This window comes from Pseudomyrmex gracilis, unplaced genomic scaffold (genome assembly GCF_002006095.1).
Source record: "Pseudomyrmex gracilis isolate BER0280 unplaced genomic scaffold, ASM200609v1 scaffold_199, whole genome shotgun sequence".
NCBI classification, from domain to species: Eukaryota; Metazoa; Arthropoda; class Insecta; order Hymenoptera; family Formicidae; genus Pseudomyrmex; species Pseudomyrmex gracilis.
The window spans coordinates 230,361-251,280 of NW_018020783.1; the positions used below are offsets into that span (position 1 = coordinate 230,361).

The window sequence follows — 20,920 nt, forward strand, 5'->3', positions numbered from 1 at the left end:
ATTATACATTAAGTATAAAGTATTTGTACAATATTAATAATCATATATATATATATATAAAAAACAACTTTAAATGATTTCACAATACTAAATCAGTTAAAAACTATAAAACATAATTAGTAATCTAATCTTTAATAAAAAAAAAAACAATGACAGGTACTGAAAAAGTTATAACGACGCATAACGATCACTGCGATTACTTCTTCGCGCATGCTCACCGTGTGACAACTTATCCCGTCTCAATTTGAGTCAACTTATCCCAAGCGTTCATTTTAAATAAAAGATATTATATTTATAAACTGCGATACGATGACGATTAAATAAATATAGGAAAACTTATTTAAAACCACCATATTTCCTATACATAAGATAAAATTGCAATTAGAAATTTTGAAACCAATAAAATTACTAAAGAATCGAGATCAGAAAAATCTACTTGCCATATTCAGTTTTACAAAAGTGCTCGTAAATATCATATATAATGTTTTTAAGAAAAGTTCTTTCGTACACGTTACTAACTAACACAACTAGTAGCAACTTACAATAAAAAGAAGAATATTTTCCAAGATTTAGTAAGCAAGATAATAGCAGTTTGACAACTAACCCCGTGTCACAATTAGCCCCGGTCTCTCCTACTCCGCGAGACCACTTGTTCCTTACTGAAATCTAATTCTTTTATCTACTTATTTTCAGGCTATTCTACACATTTCATTTATTATTTAATTATATTATTATTTTACTAAACATATTGCAGTGCAACAATGAATGAAAATATTTCTCTCTCTCTCTCTCTTATTATTATTATTATATTATTATTAAATATAATTTAAAATACATTTTTACAACGCGAACAAATTTTTTGTTAACATATATTGATTATTATAGTCAATTCTTAATAAATATGTATCAAAGGATAAATAAAAATATGTATACATATTTATATGTATCATTTTTAATATATAATAATAATGATATAGTAAATAATTATATAGTAAAAATGTTATACACACACAAAGTGTTTTTTGTTGATATAATACATTTTGAAAATAAAGCGCTTATATTTAAAACAAAAGTTGTAGGATGTTAGCAACAATGTAACAAAAGATATGTATAATATAATATATAAGATACATGCAATGTATGCAACGTGAAAAATAGTAAATAACGTTAAATGACATCTCTAACGGTCAAAAAACATAATAAACATATTTGATATATAATCTTGCTACTCAAGATGCAATACAATATCCTAATATTACTAATATATTGCCATTTTACTGTGATATTTTCATAATATTACGTGTTATGTGGGCTGTTTAAAAGCGCTTTTTATACGCATGATTAAGGCAGATATTTTTAAGTGTATTTTAAAGCAAATGGTAATTACTGAGTATAGGGGATTAAGGTCCAATGACCTTGATTTTTATGTTGTAAAGGGCACTCTTCTGAGTAGTGTTCAAGAGGTTTTAGGCGTCGCTCATTTTTCATTAAAGAAATATTCATAAAAAATGTAATCACAACAATGACCGTTAAAAACCATTAAGAATTGTAATTTTGTGTGTATGTTCGTATTATAAGCGTGTAGGCAGGGGAGACTTTGCCCCTCCCGCTGCTCTCTCCGAAATAATCACGTACACACTTTCGACATGAAACGACATTTAATCGGAAGTCGACGTTGTTTTTATCAAGAGGAGAGCAGGAAAAGGGGCAAAGTCACTCCCCCCTGTTTACACTCTTATAACACAAACAAAAAGAACATATACAAAGTAGTCATTGTAATATATCTACTATTATATTTTTAATCTTGTTATTCTGTTCTTTCTACATCACGAATAGAATATAAAGCTGCCATAATGTCAAAAAATTTATCAATCCGCTGGTGGTACTAAACGTTACGTTTGAAAACAAATTCGGCTAAATAATGAATATAATGTTCCGCTCGGAACGTATCGTTACGTATTGTTATTGTATTGTGGAATTCTGCCTCAAATATCACGCCATAAACATTCATGAGAATAATTATGCGTCAAATGCAATAATTCATAGAACAACATATCGAAACCCACTCGCTTTCGACAATCTTGTATTTATGTGGAACTTCGCTCGGAATTATGGATATAAGCTATTTCGCGCCCCAAAACATCAACTGAATAATAGTCAACAATACCGCTGATATAATGTATCATTATATCAGCAACTCAGAATGTCTTCCTAGAAATGATAACTGCAAATGTGAATTCCATTCTATTATTCTATATGTTATCAATAAAAATAAAAATCAGGACCCAGCAAACAATTTCTGACTGCACAGACCTTGGCAACAGAAACTGTGTGCAGAAACGCTACAATACGGAAACATGCTTTGGTGCTGCCGAAACTGTTAGCACATAAAGACAAAAAGCAGATCTACTTTTAGCAATACTGTGACCAAACAGTCCGCAAAACCGTATGAGCATCTGTTTATGACAAAACGGTGACTGCAGTCGGGTCGATCTNTTGAACGCATTGACGACAGATTGCCAGCAAACGCAGATCTGTTTGTGCATACGTGTGGACTGTTTGCACGCAAGACTACTAAACTGTCTGTTTGACATCTAGACAACAAAATGGCGATTATCTGCGATCGTATCTGTCGTCTGTGTTGATAACAGATTGTTAACAAACATTGAACAATCTTTTATAGTTAGACCTTGTTTATGCGAACAATAACTGTTAACTTATGTCGGAACCGGTAAAGTTCAACTGTAAGATTTTAATACTTCTATTTATACATTCCGGCAATGAAGCAATCATAAATGTAATGTATTATTCTCGTATTTATTGAGTAATATGAAACAATGGGTGCTTTCCAGCCACGTACAGTCGATACTGTACTACAGTCAATGTGTAACACAATGTCCACTAGTGTGAATGAAATACACTGATATGCTCTTTTTCACGGTAATAGACAGTATGTTATACATTTAACTTTAATTTTCTCGGAAATTTGACGTGGTAGGTCAATTTCGCCGCCGGATTCGTTTTCAGTGACCAAGAAATCCATTAAAAAACACTTTGTTTATTCAAGTATCAGCATACATTAACAAAACATTTGTTCGCGTTGTAAAAATATACTTTAAATTATATTCAAAAATAATAAGAAAAGTATTTTTATTTATTGTTGCAGGTACATTGCATTGCAACATTTTTAGTAAAATAATAATTTAAATAAATAATAAATGAAATGTAAGATAGAGCTTGAGAGAGAATAAGTAGATAAAAATAATTATATGTTAGTAAGGAACACAAATGGTCTCGCGGACTGAATACAGGGACTGCGAATATGGAGGTCTTGAGTTTCAAATCCCGCTATCACATTTAGGATTTTTTCAGACTCGGTCTCTTTCAATGGAGTTTATTGTTTTGTTGACAGTTCTGGTAACAGATATGATGTGTATTTGGCGCGATTTTGGCGCCAACAAACGATCACTAAATCTGTTCTGGATTTTGTGCGTCACTTTGGCTTTGCTTTGTTAGTGGCAGACTTGTTATGATTTTGGTCTCATTTTGACATCTCACATGTTTGACAGATATGATCGCCAAATCATATTTTAATGAGGACACAGATGGATATAGATTTGGTCTACAAATTTTGCCGGCGGTTGGCGACAAGACCGCGACATCTTGCAACCAAATTGTTTGCTGGGGATTTTCAAAAATTTTTTGTTAATAACGTTTTAATGAACAATGAGTGACGCCTGAACCTCTTGAACACCCAGGAGAATGCCCTTTACAACATATGTCAAGGTCAAGGTCATCAGACCTTAAAAGAGTCCTGGAGCGTATTATATATATTGTGACTACTGTTACCGATCATCAACCATACATCAACCATAGAACGTCGTTAGAAAAACAAGGACATACATTTTTTTTTATGTAGTCTTTTTAACGTGCCCAACGACCGTCTCAGCGATCTTTGCGAGCACAGTTTCTTTCTTCCCCCCACGTTGACCTGCACCTGTACTTTATTTACACCACTCTGTCTATTGATATTAGGAAATAGTACGAAGCCTTAATCGCTTCCCACTCCCACACTCGTAGCCATTTCCATATATTAAGTGGATAACTTGCACCTAACCTATCCAGACTTTCACGATAACCTATTCTTTGTTCGTCGTATATTGCACACTGAAACAACACATGATTGATTGTTTCCACTTCTGCTCCGCACTGGCATCTTGGTGACGTTACATAGTTTTTCCTTGCTAGTGACTCGCCTACATTAAAGTGATTTGCTCTCAGCCGGTTCACAAATGTAACCAGTCCCTTACTCACATTTTTTCCTGCAAACCACGGTGTACTTTCACTTGGAATAAAGAACTCATTAAAATATTTTGGGCCTTTTATTTCTGCCTCCTTTACTATGTCCTTCTCTGTCTCGCGTTTCAGTTGTCCCGCTACTTCTTCCTTGATGTCTTTATATGGAACTTTATACTTTGTCGTGTCTGATATTCTTCCCATTGTAGCTTGTTTTGCCAGCTTATCTACCTCTTCATTGCCGCTCACACCAACATGGGATGGTGTCCATACCAATATTACTTCTATATCTTGCTTATTTCAATAAATCGCTCGTGAAAAGTTCAAAGTAGAAAATAAGGCCGATACGAGCAGTGAGAACCGGTTGGTCGTGTTCAAATAAAGACTTTATTTAATATAATTTACAAACGTTTCGGTCCCATCAATATTGGACCTTCTTCAGTGTATAAAGGTTTGATTTAGTAAGCTTAAACTCGCTACATCACTACGCAGTAAACATAAGATGTCAACAGAACTTGTCGTTCAAGAATAATAACAAACTAAGTACTGACCAACTTATTTGGTCAGTACTTAGTTTGTTATTATTCTTGAACGACAAGTTCTGTTGACATCTTATGTTTACTGCGTAGTGATGTAGCGAGTTTAAGCTTACTAAATCAAACCTTTATACACTGAAGAAGGTCCAATATTGATGGGACCGAAACGTTTGTAAATTATATTAAATAAAGTCTTTATTTGAACACGACCAACCGGTTCTCACTGCTCGTATCGGCCTTATTTTCTACTTTTTTCTTGCTTATTTATTTGCCATATCTTATGTCTAATTTGTACTACATAAGGATTTATATGCACCGTAATATCACAGTTTGTTACCGCATTGACTAGACTCTCTGAGTCACTACATATAAATATTTGTGTCTTGTTTCTTAATATTCCTTCCTTTATTGCTTGTTCCACAAGTGTTGTGGCTTCTAACATTGCCACCGCTTCTACCGAGTAAATCGTGAGTATTTTTGGTGTTGTGTATTTTTTTTTAATATTTTTTTCCGGCCACACTACTGCTGCACCTGTACATTGTGCTTGTGTGCTTTTTGAACCATCTGTATAGATGAAAATTGTTTCCCACTCCTCCCTACCGTACTTTTCCACTATTTTTGTCACCATTTCTTCATTTGTGATTTTTTTTAACTTTCTTAACACTCCTATTTCTTTTTCTTTTTTTACCCTCATATTCCACATGTCATAACTAGTGTTATACACTTTGCATCCTCTTGTCCATAGACCTTTAGTATACTTCTTTAGTTTGTTCCACGCTTTATATAGTACACTACCGTCTCGACTTGGGTTTTGCATCAGCTCTCGTCTTTCCCTCCTACTCATTCTATCCATTGCTCTTTCCGTGCTCTTCTCTATCTATTACCAACTTTTTGCTCAGGAACAAAACTGCTAAGTATTCTGCTCTATGTTTCATTAGCATTACCTTGCTTTCTCCTATCATGACATTCATTGGTGTACTATTTCTATACCCTAGCGCTGTTCGAATGCCCGCAAACTGGGCTTGTTCCACTTTATGTCCTATCTTCTTCTTATTCGGGTAGTATAAAAATATTGCATAATCCATTACTGATCTTACTAAACTTTTGTATAGTATCACAGCTGTATTGACCTCCATTCCCTCGCTTACCTTATTACACATTTTTAGTATTCTGTTTGCCATTAGTACCCTTTTCTTGACTCTACTGACTTGTTTTTCCATATTGCACTCATCAAACAAAATTCCTAAAAATGTAGCTTCTTTTTGACTAGTTATTGTCGTATTTTGTACTTTGATTTGTACTCGTCTCCTTCTTCCCTCTGTTTTACCAAACTCAAGTAGTGCTGTTTTTTCCGGTTGTAAGTCTAGACCTATTTTCTTCAGATTCTCCATTACTGTTTCGACACTTCTTGATAGCTTCTCTATCGCTGTTTCCATGTTGTCTACTCTTACATATATTGCTATATCATCGGCAAACTGTCTTACCTGTACATCTCTCTCTACTCCCTTTACTACCTCTTTAGTGTATATCGAATACAGTACCGGGCCCAATGCCGCTCTCTGTGGTAGCCCCCTCCACACCTTACGATGGATGGATTCTCCTGTTCCAGTTATAAACTCTACGTCACGTCCCTTGAACCATTGTTGTATATATTTATTTATCTTCCAGGGGCACTTATACTCCTCTAGTTTTTTTACACATATGTCGCCTAGGACATTGTCATAAGTTGCTGATACATCCAGAAATGCCGCTAGTGTTTTTTTTCCATTTTCATTGTTATCTTCTATGTGTGTTCTTAGATCAAACACATTCTCTTGCACATGTTCTTCCTTTCCTGAATCCTCTCTGGGTTTCATGGATTATCCTTTTCTTTTCTGTCCACCACGTAAGTCGTTCATTTATTAGTCTTTCCATTAGTTTACCTATACACGATGATAACGATATAGGTCTTACTTTTTCTTTTCCAGGTTTGTCTATAAGTATTACCTGATATTCCCTTCACTGTCTTGGTATTTCTCTGTCGTTAAATACTTTATTGTATAGTTCCAAAAGTTTGTTTTTCCACTCCCATAACATTTCTTTGATCATTTTGTACTCTATGTTGTATCTTCCCGGTGCTGACTTGTTTTTTGTTCTTCGTACTTGTTCCAGCTCTATCAGATGAAATTCTTTGTTCATCTCTTCTTCCATGTCTTCCTCCTCTTCTCGTTCTTCTAGTTCTTTTTCTTGTTGTTCTGCCCATCCTGGTGACAGCTTTTCTATGTTTTCTAATATTTCTTTATTTCTATCTTTGTTTTGCCACTTGTTCCAGTCTATTACATGTGGCGGCTTTCTTAATGCTCTTACTTTATTTCACGTACTTTTACACGTACTTCATGCCTGTGTTTTTGTTTATCGATCTGGCAAAGTTTCTGAATCCTTTTTGCTTTTTAAAACGTATTAGTTTCCTTGCTTCCGCTCTAGCCTTTTTAAATGCTATTAGGCTGGCTATCGTTTTTTCTTTTTGAAGCTTTTTTTGTTTTAGCCTTCTATTGTCTATTGCCTCCTTACATTCTTTATCCCACCAACAGCATAGGTTTTTATTATGTTTATTTTGTTTGTTCATTTCCTTGTTGTCGCTCATACCTTTTTTTTTGGTGTTTTCTCCTTATTTTTCCTGAAGCTAGTCTCGCTGCCTCTTTGATTTCCTCACAGAAAATGTCGTAGTTTTCTTGTCTAATTGTCTGTGTCCAAGATATATTCTCCACTATCTCTATTCTACTTTCGAGTATTTCTTGATATTCTTCCCAGTTTGTCTTTTTACTTGTGATTCTATTGGATCGTTTTCTATATTGTTGTGGTGCCATTCCAATAGTAATTTCTATCGGATAGTGATCTGATCCCCATGTATCCCAGATTTTTTTGTATTCTATTAGGTGTGCTACTGTGTTTCTTGCCCACACTAGGTTTATATTTGAGTCTCTTTGACCAATGTCTCCTAGTCTTGTTATCGTATCTACGTTTATGATTACCATATTTTTGTCTTCCATTTCTGTCAGCAGAGCTTCCCCTTCAGCATCTTCTATGTCACAGTTCCACACTGGGTGATGTGCATTGAAATCTCCCATGATAATGACATTATCTTCTTGTTGTACTTTCCTCAATAATTTTGTCTACACTCCTTTTTTAAAAGGAATGTTATGTCGTCTATATATTCCTATTATTGTTGTGTTTGTTTGTTCAGCTATATTTTCTATTGATATAGCTACTGTCTTGATTCCTTTGTCTATATTCTCTATATCCTTTCTTCGTTTAAATTTTAAGTTTTCTCTTACAATAATCATGATCCCTCCTCCTTTTTTTCCTCCCTGTCTTATTTGATTAACTACATGAAAGTTTTTTAAATTTACTTTGTCCGTATTTTTAAGCCAGGTTTCACTTATAACTGCTATGTCATACTTCATTTTAATGTAGTTGAGGACTTCATCTTGTTTTGATTTCCATCCTCTCGCATTCCAGCACACTGCTTTAATATTGTTGTTAAATCCTCGTTTCTCTTTCTGTGTATGAGTTGTTGTTGGATCCGGAGTATCCCTTGCTGTTATTTTTCCATTAGTTTGTTTTTTTTCCATTTTGTTTTTTCGAACGTTTTTTGTGATCGGTCTCAGTAATACTCTGGACCGTCGTTCCATTCCTCTTCTTCTCGTCTTTCTTGTCTTCGTTCTTCTCTGTCGTCTATTTCTCGTTTATCTATTTATCGTCTATTTTCTTCTTCGTTGATTTTGTCTTACTCCGTGAATTGCTGTTGGTATATAATATATTCTTTTCTCTCTGTCCGATATTCTTTCCTTACCTCTATATATATTATAGTTAAATCTGCTTCCTGCTCTACTTCCTACGTTTTGTTCCCGTGTCATTTTTAATGTTTCTTCTACTGCTTTCTGTACTAATTTTCTTTCCTTGTCAGTCATATACGTTTCCATTTCGTTTCTTACTCTGATAACTATATTTTTTATTTGTTCTCGTGTACTCATTATTTCTTCTCTCTCTCTCCTTTCTCTTTCTTGTTCTTCCTCCTCCTCAGTTTCACTTTCTTGTTGTCTTATTTCTACTGAGAGGGCCCACCTTACCTTTCTGCTGTTTTGGTGTTGCTCTTTTTTCCTTTGTTCTTTATCTCTTTTGCTGTTTTTGTTTTTCTCATATTTGTCCCTTTGTAGTTCTTTTTCCTTATTCACTTCTTCCCTTGTTACCGTCTCGTTTCCCCTTTCGTTGTCTCCTTCTTGTGCTTTGTTTGTTGCTAGTTTCTTTTCCTAGCTCCTGTCCGTTTTTCCTTGCTCTAACTACGTCTGCATATGAGATGTCATATCTAGTTTTTATGATGGCCTCGTCTGCTGCCATCTTTCTAGCCTCATGTATGTTTATCTGATTTTCTGCCATTTTTCTTTTTAGTTCCTTATTAAACTTGAGTTCAATACAATCTTTGCTTGTCGGCAGATGATTTCTTCCGCAATTTACGCAGTGTGTTTTCTTCTCACATCTTCCGTGATAATCTTGTCCACAGTTAATGCACCGCTTTGGCCTTTTACACCATTTTTTGAAGTGTCCATACTTAAAACAGTTGAAGCATTGTCTGACTTCCTCCACAAAAGGTTTTACAGCCACGTTCATCAGTCCTTCGTACAATTTGATTCCTCTTGGGAGGACGTTGTCTGAGAATGTGATCATTATCGCCTTACATTTCTTCCACACTCTCTTGCCTTGTTCCCTGGAATAGTACGTTTTTATCATTCGTTCTACTTGTATTATGTTGTCTGTTTTCTCCATCATTGTTATTAGTTCTTCTATGGTGTCTTCTACCGGCCAGTCGTATATTACCCCCTTCGTCTGTGTTGAGCTCACATCGAGTTTATATGTTATTCCTGTGTCCTTACTCGCTCCTCCCGCTACATTCCTATCGAGACACTTTTGTGCCGCTGTCGACATAAAGGTTAACATTACTTTTGTGGGACTTACTGGTAAAATTTTTGTGGGTTTTAACCTATCTTTTTTGAGGATTGCTACTAGTCTTAACGCCTGTTCTGTTTTTAACCCTACTTTCGACTTTCTTTCATTACCGACTGCCTGATTTCTAAGAGGAATATGGGCCATTACTTTAATTTCTCCTCTCATTTCTTTAGGTATTTTATCTCTTTCTGTCTTTTCTTTCCGTGATTCGCTATCTTTTTCCTTACCTCTTATTGTTAGTTCTTTACACAATCTGCCGTTATAGCGTACCCACTTTTCCCGCGCTTTTTCTATCGCGCTTTATTCGTCCTTCATTGTGTTTCCTTTGTCGTGTCCCTCCTCCTCTTCTTTTTCCTGTTCATTGACACCACTTTCTTCGTTAGTATTGTCATTTATTGTTATTTCGACTCCTACTTTCTCTTTTTTTTGTTGTTTAGCTACTTTACTTTGTATCTGATCACCTTGTTCGTTATCAGTTTTACTAACCTCTCTTTTTCGTTTCCTATCTGTTTCCACTTCCATGTCTATTTCCTCTTCTTCACACACTTTTCTCGCTATTTCGTCTAGCTGTGCTTCTTTCATCCTGCTTTCTTCTTTTTTGTACATTTTTTCGTAATTGCCTTTTGTTCTCGCTGTTGGCGGGTTTTCACACTCGCCCCCCTCACCTCTCTTCTCCCCCCTTGCTTTTGTCTTACTTTTCTTATTACCGTCCCCCTTCCTAATTTTTTCTTGTTTTTACTTTCTATACTCACCAGCCCCACTCAGCTGATGGATTTATCCCTTTTTTCCTCTCTATCCTCCCTAGAACCCTCTCTAAATCGCACTTTTAATCGCACTCTACTCTCTGTGATGCTACGCTCACAGCGCCCACTCACGGAATCCAAGGACATACATATATAAAAAGAGGTTATATTAGATTTAAATAAATCGTATTAGACGGCGTTTGTGTATTTTTGACTTCCAAATCGTAGTCTAATAATCTCATTACATTCTTGAATGTTATGTCTATCTCAGACACTAATTTGGTTTTTATGCATAACTCTTAAACTGTAAATGCCAGTACAATAAAAGTGGAGATGATTGTAAATTCAAAAATTGTTGTTTTCGATATATTGAAAAGTGTCCGAGATTAATTTCATTATTTTTTTTATTCTGTAGTTTTTCTATCCGAGCAATAAATACGAAAAACACCATCTAATAAAAATTACTCGTTCGATCGGTATAACAGGAAAGTCCAGGACCCTTTTAATCCCCTATACTTAATAATTACCACTGCATGCTTTTTACAAGCATGTGCTACATAGATACTTTGTGACATCGAGATGCAGCGATAAAACCTCCAAAAACGACTTATTAGTTGAACAGACTTAGATCCACGCAACTTTAAAATCGAATATTTCCACGAAAAATCAATATTTTTTCAATTTTGTTTTTTTTGAATTAAAAGTTTTTTGAACGATTCTGTGTCGATAAAAAACAAGTTGAAAAAATCTTTAGTAGTTTCAAAGATATAAGCGTTAAAAAAAAACTAATCTTTACTAGAGGCTGGTTTGGAATTTTTGTGTTGGTTAGGAGATCCACACACACATACACACACACACACACACACACACACACACACACACACACGTCCACGAAGAGGTAACCTTAGAACATATATACTGAAAGGGGCATAGCCTATTTGACATACGTAACAAAAGTGTCCGCAACATCCACCTATTCTTATCTGCACGAAATCTGTCAAAATTGTTTTTTTTTAAATTAACTGAGATCGCAAATCTTACATTGGTGGCAGCTGTGCGGGATAGTGCAAACAGTGAAGTTCGCATTCCAAGAAATATACTAGTTTTTCTAGTTGATTGGAAAACTATCCTGACTACCGAACCTAAGAACACTGGCGTGGACTAACTATAGAGCGGTAAGCAGAATTACCTCAACTGACTCAACTAATTCAAGTACAATAACTAACATACTAGAATCGAAAGTTTTCGTTACCGCTCCAATGTCGCGCACTCAGAGTTCATTAAGAGACGAAACCTTACACATGAATATCGTCGTGGATAAATTAAGCGAAGTCACAGACGCGGTCCGCGAATTAAAACTGCAAGTAAACGAAATACGAAACAACTCAAACAAAAATCTTCAGCAAAAAGCTAATAAACAATATGTGACAACTAATATACCGTCAATTGCAAACTACAAATTGGCATTGCATTTAATCCCAGAATTCGGATCTAACGTAGAATCATTTATTAAACACATACAAGCCGCAGTGAAACGGCTTTCAGCCGACCAACAGGAACTCTTATTGATCAGTGTTATTGTACAGAAATTGACAGGAAGAACGAAAGGTACTATAAGACTGGACGATGTGCTAAATTTCGCCCATTTGTTCGAAAAACTCCGGTTTTTATACGGGAAAGCGCAAAATCTCTCAGCACTAGAAGTGCAATGCGACACGTGCTTCCAGAAATCAAGTGAAAGCGTTGACGACTTTATAAGTCGTTTCTCACGTATCCAAGATGAAATTATCGCAGTAATCAACGCACAAAATACAAGTTACACGAAAATTCTCGTTCAAGAAGAAATCATCAACAAAAAGCTATCGAGGTCTTTCGACGCAACGTGAGATCGGTGATCATCTCTACTCATTTGAGCACTTCGATACTCTGAATGCAGCAGTTTACAAAGCAAAAATGTTCGAAGGAGAGTTGCAACTTCGAAGAATGAAAATGCAACGAAACGACAATTACAGAAGATCGACGCCGCACAAATCGCAATTTCAAAATAACAAGGAGTGCAATTATTGCAAGAGACGTGGGCACGAAGAAAAGAAATGCAGAACCAAGATATTTCACCAAAATCAACAAAGGCAACAAGGTCAACGTGGACAAAATTTTTTTGAGCGCCGGAACAACAACCAACCACCGGGGCCACAATCGCATCGTTTACATGTAATAGAGCAGAGCGAGACACAACCACTCAACAAGACGACCTCGTGCAAGGACCTAACGGAACTTACATCAGGGCGCTACGAGTTGGATTGAAGATTCCAGGCTTCAAAAAGATAAGTTTTTTAATAGGTACTGGATCAGACCTATCTTTAATACACAAAGCCTATATTGAAAATAAAAATTTGCGTAAGGTAGACCCTATTGTAATACACGGCGTAACAACTCATTCTTTAAAAACAAAATACGACGTAAAGATAGAAATGTTCTGGAAAAAGCATATATTCCATGTATTAGATAATGATTCGCCAGTTAAGTATAAAGGCATTTTAGGAATCGACTTCCTCACAAAGAATAATTTTGTATTTTCGAATAAAAATTGAATACTCAAAGGACGCGAATTTAAACGAATTGACAAGCCGTATCCTAGTGCATGCAATAATCGCGATGTGTTGGTAATATTTAAGAATGACACTGGAGTGATCACAAAAATGGACGATCTTGGTAAACCGATTATTTCAAAATATTTGATAAATGATATCAAAAGCATTGAAAATTTTCATGAAAACTCGATTCATTCAATCGCGAAACAACTGTTAGATAACAAACAATTACGCATGTTGAAAGAAAACACGCGACTCTCGCACATCCCAGAACATTCAAAAGAAATTTGGAACGTCCTAGAAGAATTCCACGACATATTTACTCTTCCCGAAGACCCACTTCCCTTGACTAATCTTATCCAGTATGAGATAAAAACTACCAGTATGAGATAAATTCCTATTCACACAAAACAATATCGTTATCCTCCGATATACCAAGAAAAAATTAAAAAGCAAGTTAAAGAAATCTTAGAAAAGAGGATAATAAAGGAATCAGACTCACCATAATTCACCACTGTGGGTAGTACCGAAAAAACAGACGCGTCGGAAAAAACCAAATGGAGATTAGTAATCGACTATAGAAAATTAAATGAAAAAACTATTCAAGACGCGTATCTACTTTCATAGACGAAATCATAGATCAGCTAGGAAACGCGCGATATTTCTCAGCATTTGACCTAGCGTCAGGATTTCACCAGATCGGGATAAACCCAAAAGACATTCCTAAAACGGCATTTTCGACCACAGACAGACATTACAAATATACGCGTATGCCCTTTGGTTTAAAAAACGCACCGCCGACATTTCAAAGAATGATGAATAAAAGATTAAAAGGTTTTTAGTCGGTAATAGTTGCTTTGTTTACATCGATGATATAATTGTGTACAGAAAAACGATCAAGGAACACAACAGAAATTTAAAAACGTTATTTGAACGATTAAGACAAGTGGGTTTGATAAATGCTAATACTTATGTCCGGAACTCGAATATTTAGGTCACTTAATCTCAAAACGCGGCATGCAACCAAATCCGAAAAGAATTGAGAAAGTCCAAACATATCCAGTTCCCAAAAATCCAAAAGAAATAAAACAATTTCTTGGATTCGTTGGATATTATTGTAAATTAATTAAAGACTTCTCTAAAATTGCAAAACTACTCACACGATTTCTCCAAAAATCCTCAATCTTCAAATAGAAAAACGAGCAACAACATTCTTTCGAGTTATTAAAAAATAAACTAACATCGAAACCGGTGTTATCATATCCCGATTGGAACAAACCTTTCGTCCTAACCACAGTCGCATTTAACGAAGCAATCGAGGCAATACTCTCACAAGGGGAGATAGGCAAAGATAAGCCATTGGCTTTTACCTCTAGAACACTTAACAACACCGAAACACGTTATAATACCACCAAAAAAGAGCTTCCGGCAATCGTATGGGCAACAAAGCATTTCAGACAGTATTTATTCGGCAGAAAATTTAAAATCGTGACAGACCATAAACCGCTAATTTGGCTAATGAATGTTAAAGATCCGAATTCAAGACTAATGAGATGGAGATTAAAGTTAGAAGAATTCGATTACGAAATCACTTATAAATCGGGAAAACCAAATACAAACGCTGACGCACTCTCACGCATTCCGGTTAATGCTATCGAGTCGGAAAATATAGACAAAACTCAAGAAAACTTTGACGAAATCCAGATAATTATTGCGGAAATAGAAAGAGAAAATTTTCATATCAAATTAGCTATTAATAAGGATTCGGTCCTCGGATAAGAAAATATCGATCCTGATTTCATTACTCTTAACCTCTTACGTGCCCACATACTTCTTATTATCGAAAACACTGACACAAATCCTTCAAAATAAACATTAACAATTAAGGGATCTTTTAGCAAAGAAACACGACAGATGATCGACTCTGTTATTGCTGAACACGATCTGGAAAACAGAGCAAAAATAATTATTGACGGGACACCGTTTACTACTCCATCAATTCCTAGCTCTACATCAAAAACGACGCCTCCCCGTAACTCTCCGTCACCCAGTCTTCCTTCTTCCTCTGAACAATCCCGAACAGAAATCAAAAGAATCAAAGAAATAATAACTAAAAACCAAATCGGTAAACTTACTAATAAAACTATTGTATATTGAAACTCCACCCGAAATCACCAGGGAAAACGAAATCTACGTTTTTCCACACGCAACTCACCGACAGATGAGTACACAATTGCATGACTTCCTTACTGAAAACGACCGACATCTAAACATAATACATAATCAAAAGGAAATCATTAAATTACTCGCGATTATCAACGAATATTATCTCGGAGAAAAATTATACGTTTACATTTCCGAATACAACCCGGAAATAACAAATAAAAGGGAAATTATCGCGGACGCTCACTCAGGAATATTAGGCGAGCATTATTCAACGGAAAAAACGCTTCAGAAAATTAGACAAAAATACAACTGGCCGAACATAACAGTGGACGTAAAAGAATTTGTTAACAAATGCTAAATTTGCCAATTGAGTAAACGGGAAACTCAAAAACCTAATATTTATTCCTCCCCACATTCCTAAAGCTCCTAACGAGAAAGTATCGCTCGATATAGTGGGACTATTTGAAATAACTATCAAAGGAAACCGCTATATCCTTGTGATCCAAGACTATTTTACTCGATATATTCTAGCAGAACCACTTATTGACAAATCAACAGCGGCAATCATAAAAGTTCTTTGGCATTCTTGGCTCAGATACTTCGATAAATCAAAAGAATTTCTTACTGACAACGCGCTCGAATTCACTTCGGACGAATTCAAAACTTTATGCGATAGATTGCATGCAAAACACATCCTTACCTCAATCTACCATCTTCAATCGAACGAGAAAAACGAGAGATCGCATATTATACTAACAGAATACATAAAACACTGTATAAACAAAAATGAGCAATGGGATATGATACTACCCCAAGCGATGCTCACGTACAATTGCACAGTAAATAAAACTACGGGATATATTCCCTACAAATTGCAATTTGGAAGAGAACCCAATCACATTTTCAGTGAAGAAAGTGAGCGATTGGCTCTTCAAAACCAAGTCGATAACATGCGCATACAGCATGAAAATAAACTCGAAGAAGCACGTAGGAACATATGTAAATATCAAGATTCAAATATTTCTAATGAATCTTACGCACCAATTGAAATCAAAGATCTAGTATTAGTGAAAAACTTCAATGCAAAATCTTTCGAATCACAGTGGAAAGGTCCTTTTCTTGTGATCCGACATGATAATTATATAACGTATCATGTAAACAAAAACACGGTAGTAAAACAATATCACCGAAGTGACATTAAACCTTTTATTTCAGATTGCGAAGATAAATCCGAGATTGATCGCTTTCCTGATGGTAGTACTTTTACAGTGTCACCTGAATAACGGGGAAACTGAAAAATATTCAAGAAAGCAACTTGACAACGACAAAGTATAGTCTATTTAGAAACATTAGCTAAAATAAAATTATACCACGAACAATAGAAAATTATAATAGAATACGACTTATCCGACTTAGAAAGACATTTCGCGGAGCTCCAAGGAGCTTATGATCAGTTAGCGAGAAAATGCATTAACACAGTCCAAAACCGAAGCTGGACTTGTTCTTCTAGGCTTAGAATCCACAAACAACGTATAGAATTAAGTGAAATAGAAAGCGATTTAGAAACCGTATTGTATTTAGCAGGAGTCCGAACGAAGAAATCGAGAAGTAAAGTAAATATTAGACGATACAGATGCGGCCTATTATAATCAGGAGTTAGATAAATTGTATAAAAATCAAAGAAACCTCGTACAATATGTTCAGAATCAAACGAGTATAATATTCAAAAATGTTTGCGGGTGATAAAGAACTTGCGAATGAATTCTCCAGCTCGATAGAACGTATGAATGCACAGTTCAACAAACTTAGAGATTTAAGCCAAGCTAACGAACTTAACATTTTGATAGATGAGAGCCTACTCGACTTAAATAATGAAGTGCAAAGATTAATCAGAGAAATAGAGAAATCAGAAAAATTAATTGTTGACGCGAGACATGGCACTGTGCAGCCATATATTCTATCTCCCAGAAAGCTTTCTGATGTCCTTAGAGAACATAAACATGTTGATAATTTTCCTGTACCACTGGAGGAAACATATTATACGACTCTCATAGATATAAGCGATGTATCCATAGTTTTAACTGAAAAACGGTTGTTAGTACAACTTTTAATTCCTTTAACAGAAGATAAGATTCTAGAATTAACTAAGGTTATATCTTTACCAACACGACTGGCTCAAACAATCTATCATAGATACAACCCAAAGACTCATACTCATAGATCCTTATAGAACTACTTTTATGCCGATTAATAAACTAGAATTAATGCAAGCGAAAAGATTAGGCGATTACAAATTATTGAAAAGAACGTATCCAGATTATAAAACCGGAATAAAAAATAATTGCTTAAGCAAAATACTAACTAAACATGAATCAGAAAAATGTACAACAAAGTACATGCAAATACAGAACACGTTGTGAATCCAGCTCCACGCGAATTAAGATTGGAATTGCACCCAAAGAGAAAAATTTGCATGTCCTTTGCTCAGATAAAAAACCACGTAGCGTACGGGTTTATCAAAATTTTATACTTCATCTAGAACCTGATTGTACAGTAATTTCCGACACTGCGACTCTAAAGCCCGAAAATCTAATTAAAAAAATCATTGAAATTCATCAAACCATTCGAATACCATCGCACGAACCACTTGATAACATTTTTGCGAATTACAACTTAACAAACATACCCATGGATATAATAAAAGAAACGCATGTAGGTCCAGAAAAATTACAAACTCTCGGTAAAACACTAAGGCCCGAATTCATAGTCGCTTCTCAAATCTTAGATCTCGTCTCCAATCTCAAATTTCAGCTCTCAAGTCTCGAATCTCCAACCTTAAATTTGAATGTGAATAGTTTATCTTGTAATTTGGTAGTTTGTGGTCATAAAGTGTACTATAACAAGAGAGAAAGACATGACATAATTGACAATAATAATATTTTTTCAATCTCCGAAAATGTTGGTGTAGAATTCTTCTTTGTTAATTTGATAACCTAAACCATTAATTTTATTAAGTATTATGCCATATAAACTTAAAATAGAACCAAAAAATATACGAATATATATTTTTTAATTGAAGGTTATGGCCTCTCATTGAAGACCATTATTTTTATACCTTATTATAAATCTCCATTATTAATTAGGAAAATCTATAATCTCTGGTTTGGTTTGGTGCAAAAATGGTTCAGTGGACCGAAAGTCTATAATCTTTATTTAGTCATGAAACACCGAATTTCATGATTGGCCACTGCATTGAAATTTGAGGTTGGAGATTCGAGACCTGAGAGCTGAAATTTGAGATTGGAAACGAGATCTAAGATTTGAGAAGCGACTATGAATTCGGGCCTAAGTGAATTAAACACCATCGCAGACCAAATATTAGATAACCACAGAACAATCACCTGGAAAGAAAGATTTATGTACTACCTTCATTTAACAGGATATATAGCTTTTGGCTCTATTCTTCTTGTTCTCCTTTATAAAATAGGACTCTTTTCAAGCATTATCAGTCTCGTTAAACAATTGTTCGGAAATTGCTATAACCATTGCAGTTTTGGAAATCAAGCGCCAACTCAACATGTAAGCTATACTGGAGGTCGAGAACCTAGAGTAGTTTTACCTTTAAATCACCAAGTGCAACCTGATACATTCCGTAGACTTCTAGATAAAATTTGATTATACATCAAATTTTTTCTATAAGGAAAGAAGTGTGACTATAGTACACGTAATACATTAAATATCTTTCTTATCATTATCTACTTCTTTCCTCGACTCTCTCCCACGATGATACAAAGATTTTCCCCTATTTTTTTCTCAAACACAAAGTTGAAGTACGAAGATCTTTTTCTCAAACACAAAGTCCAAGTACAAAGATCTTTTTTCGAGTATGAGGGTCCTTTTTCGAAATAAGTATAAGTACCGCCCTCGAATAGGGCGCGGCAGTCAGTCAGTCTGTTACATTAAGTCGTGCGTGTCAGTTACTATAACCGATTGTCAAGTAACCATTGTTTCGGTCGTGCCGTCTATAATTAATACTCTGCGAATTCTAAAGTGTAAGTGACAATTATAATTAAAAATATTATAACTGTGAAAGTGAATAAAATTATCTTTTTTTTTAAACTAACTAAGATCGCAAATCTTACACCCTTTCCAATATATATGTTCTAAGAAGGTAACACGCTATACAAACATTATGTCAACGCTGTGCTCTTGCAAGATGCCGATAAATAAATTTTTTTATCGACTGTATATCGTGACAACGTTTTGTTGGCATGAAAAAGCACGGCACTTTTATCAGCGTGTGTGTGTGCTATACTTGTTGTTTTGTTTACATATAAAATTAAATTCCATTACTTGTGTTTTACTTTCCAATCGTATCATTTAGTTTGAGTCAATACTAATAGCACAGAATACTCGAAAAAAATAGTTTACGCATGACATTAAATACAACGAAGAAAAGCAAACATGTATTTTTAACGACATGCTCGATTATCTAAAATTGCTTACTTTCGAAGTTTTATCTTCTATAGGTACATCAGAAAATTCTGAGCTCACTTCAGTGCAGTTTATCACAGTCGTTCGTAACGCGGTTACTAAAAGAGTTGAGTTTGTTCGCTATAAAACAATCAAATAAAACAGCAATAGTATTTTCAAAAATTTATTTTTGCATACTTTGTATTTTATATCAAAAAATATATATATTGATACTTTACTTATATTCTTGATAAATGAATCATTGTGCACGTTACCTCTTTTGCCACGCATCCGTGCAATTCTTTGAACTGTATCACAATTTCTCTAAAACTGCGATTGGCGTTCCATCGTGACCAAGAAAATGTGTATGCGGTGCAAAGTAAAGCCATGCATTCCCGTAGATGTTTTTCAGTTACCGAATGCTTTACCGGAAGAGCTTTTACATAACTAAAAGCATCACGTTCTGGAAATAGATCGCATCCGGCGTCTCGCATTTTCTGTGAAAAAAATATCTTAATTACAAGGATATCTCTTTCTGTTTTAATATCTTTTAATTCTAAAAGTGACATTAGTAAAAAGATATATATAAGTGCATCCATCCAAGGAACACACTGAAGTCAACAAGACCTTATTTTGATTCAAAATGGTTACGCATTTTTTGTGTGACAAAAAATTTGATTTCAGTATACTTACAATTAGTGACAGAAAGATAACTTTGCGCTAGTACTGAAAATTTAGTATACATAAAAGTTATTTGGAAGTGGTAAAATCTTTTCAAAATTATTATTCGCAAATGTATGTTTTTATGTCACTTTAATACAGTTAGGCTGATTGCAGACGTGACGCATTAACAAGAAAGGATGCAATAACCAATCATTTTGCTCTTATAGAAAAACAGCATATTGATTGGTTATTGCGTCGTAACGTTCTAGCCGCGCGTAACGTATTGCTGCATCCTGTACTAAGCGTTTTTATACAAAAACATTTTTTAATTTGTAAGAATTCCGTTTATAATGTAGCATGTGATATATACATATACAGGGTCCGCCACTTAAATCCGGACAAATTTGAATTTGACATTCCCATCATATTAGAATGCAGCAGTAGGTGCCATATGACCTAAAGATAGGTT

At 34.9% G+C, this 20,920-nt stretch overlaps 1 protein-coding gene across 1 annotated transcript in view; it reads right to left on the reverse strand.

Moving 5' to 3' along the window:
- LOC109858365 (axonemal 84 kDa protein-like) overlaps positions 1–20,920 on the reverse strand; it is a 30,142-nt gene that overhangs the window by 3,142 nt on the left and 6,080 nt on the right. The window contains exons 15-16 of the mRNA XM_020435524.1: positions 20,064–20,285; positions 19,822–19,929 (exon numbers count right to left, since the gene is read on the reverse strand). Coding sequence (XP_020291113.1) covers positions 19,822–19,929; positions 20,064–20,285 — 330 coding nt within the window. The remainder of the gene's footprint in view (positions 1–19,821; positions 19,930–20,063; positions 20,286–20,920) is intronic.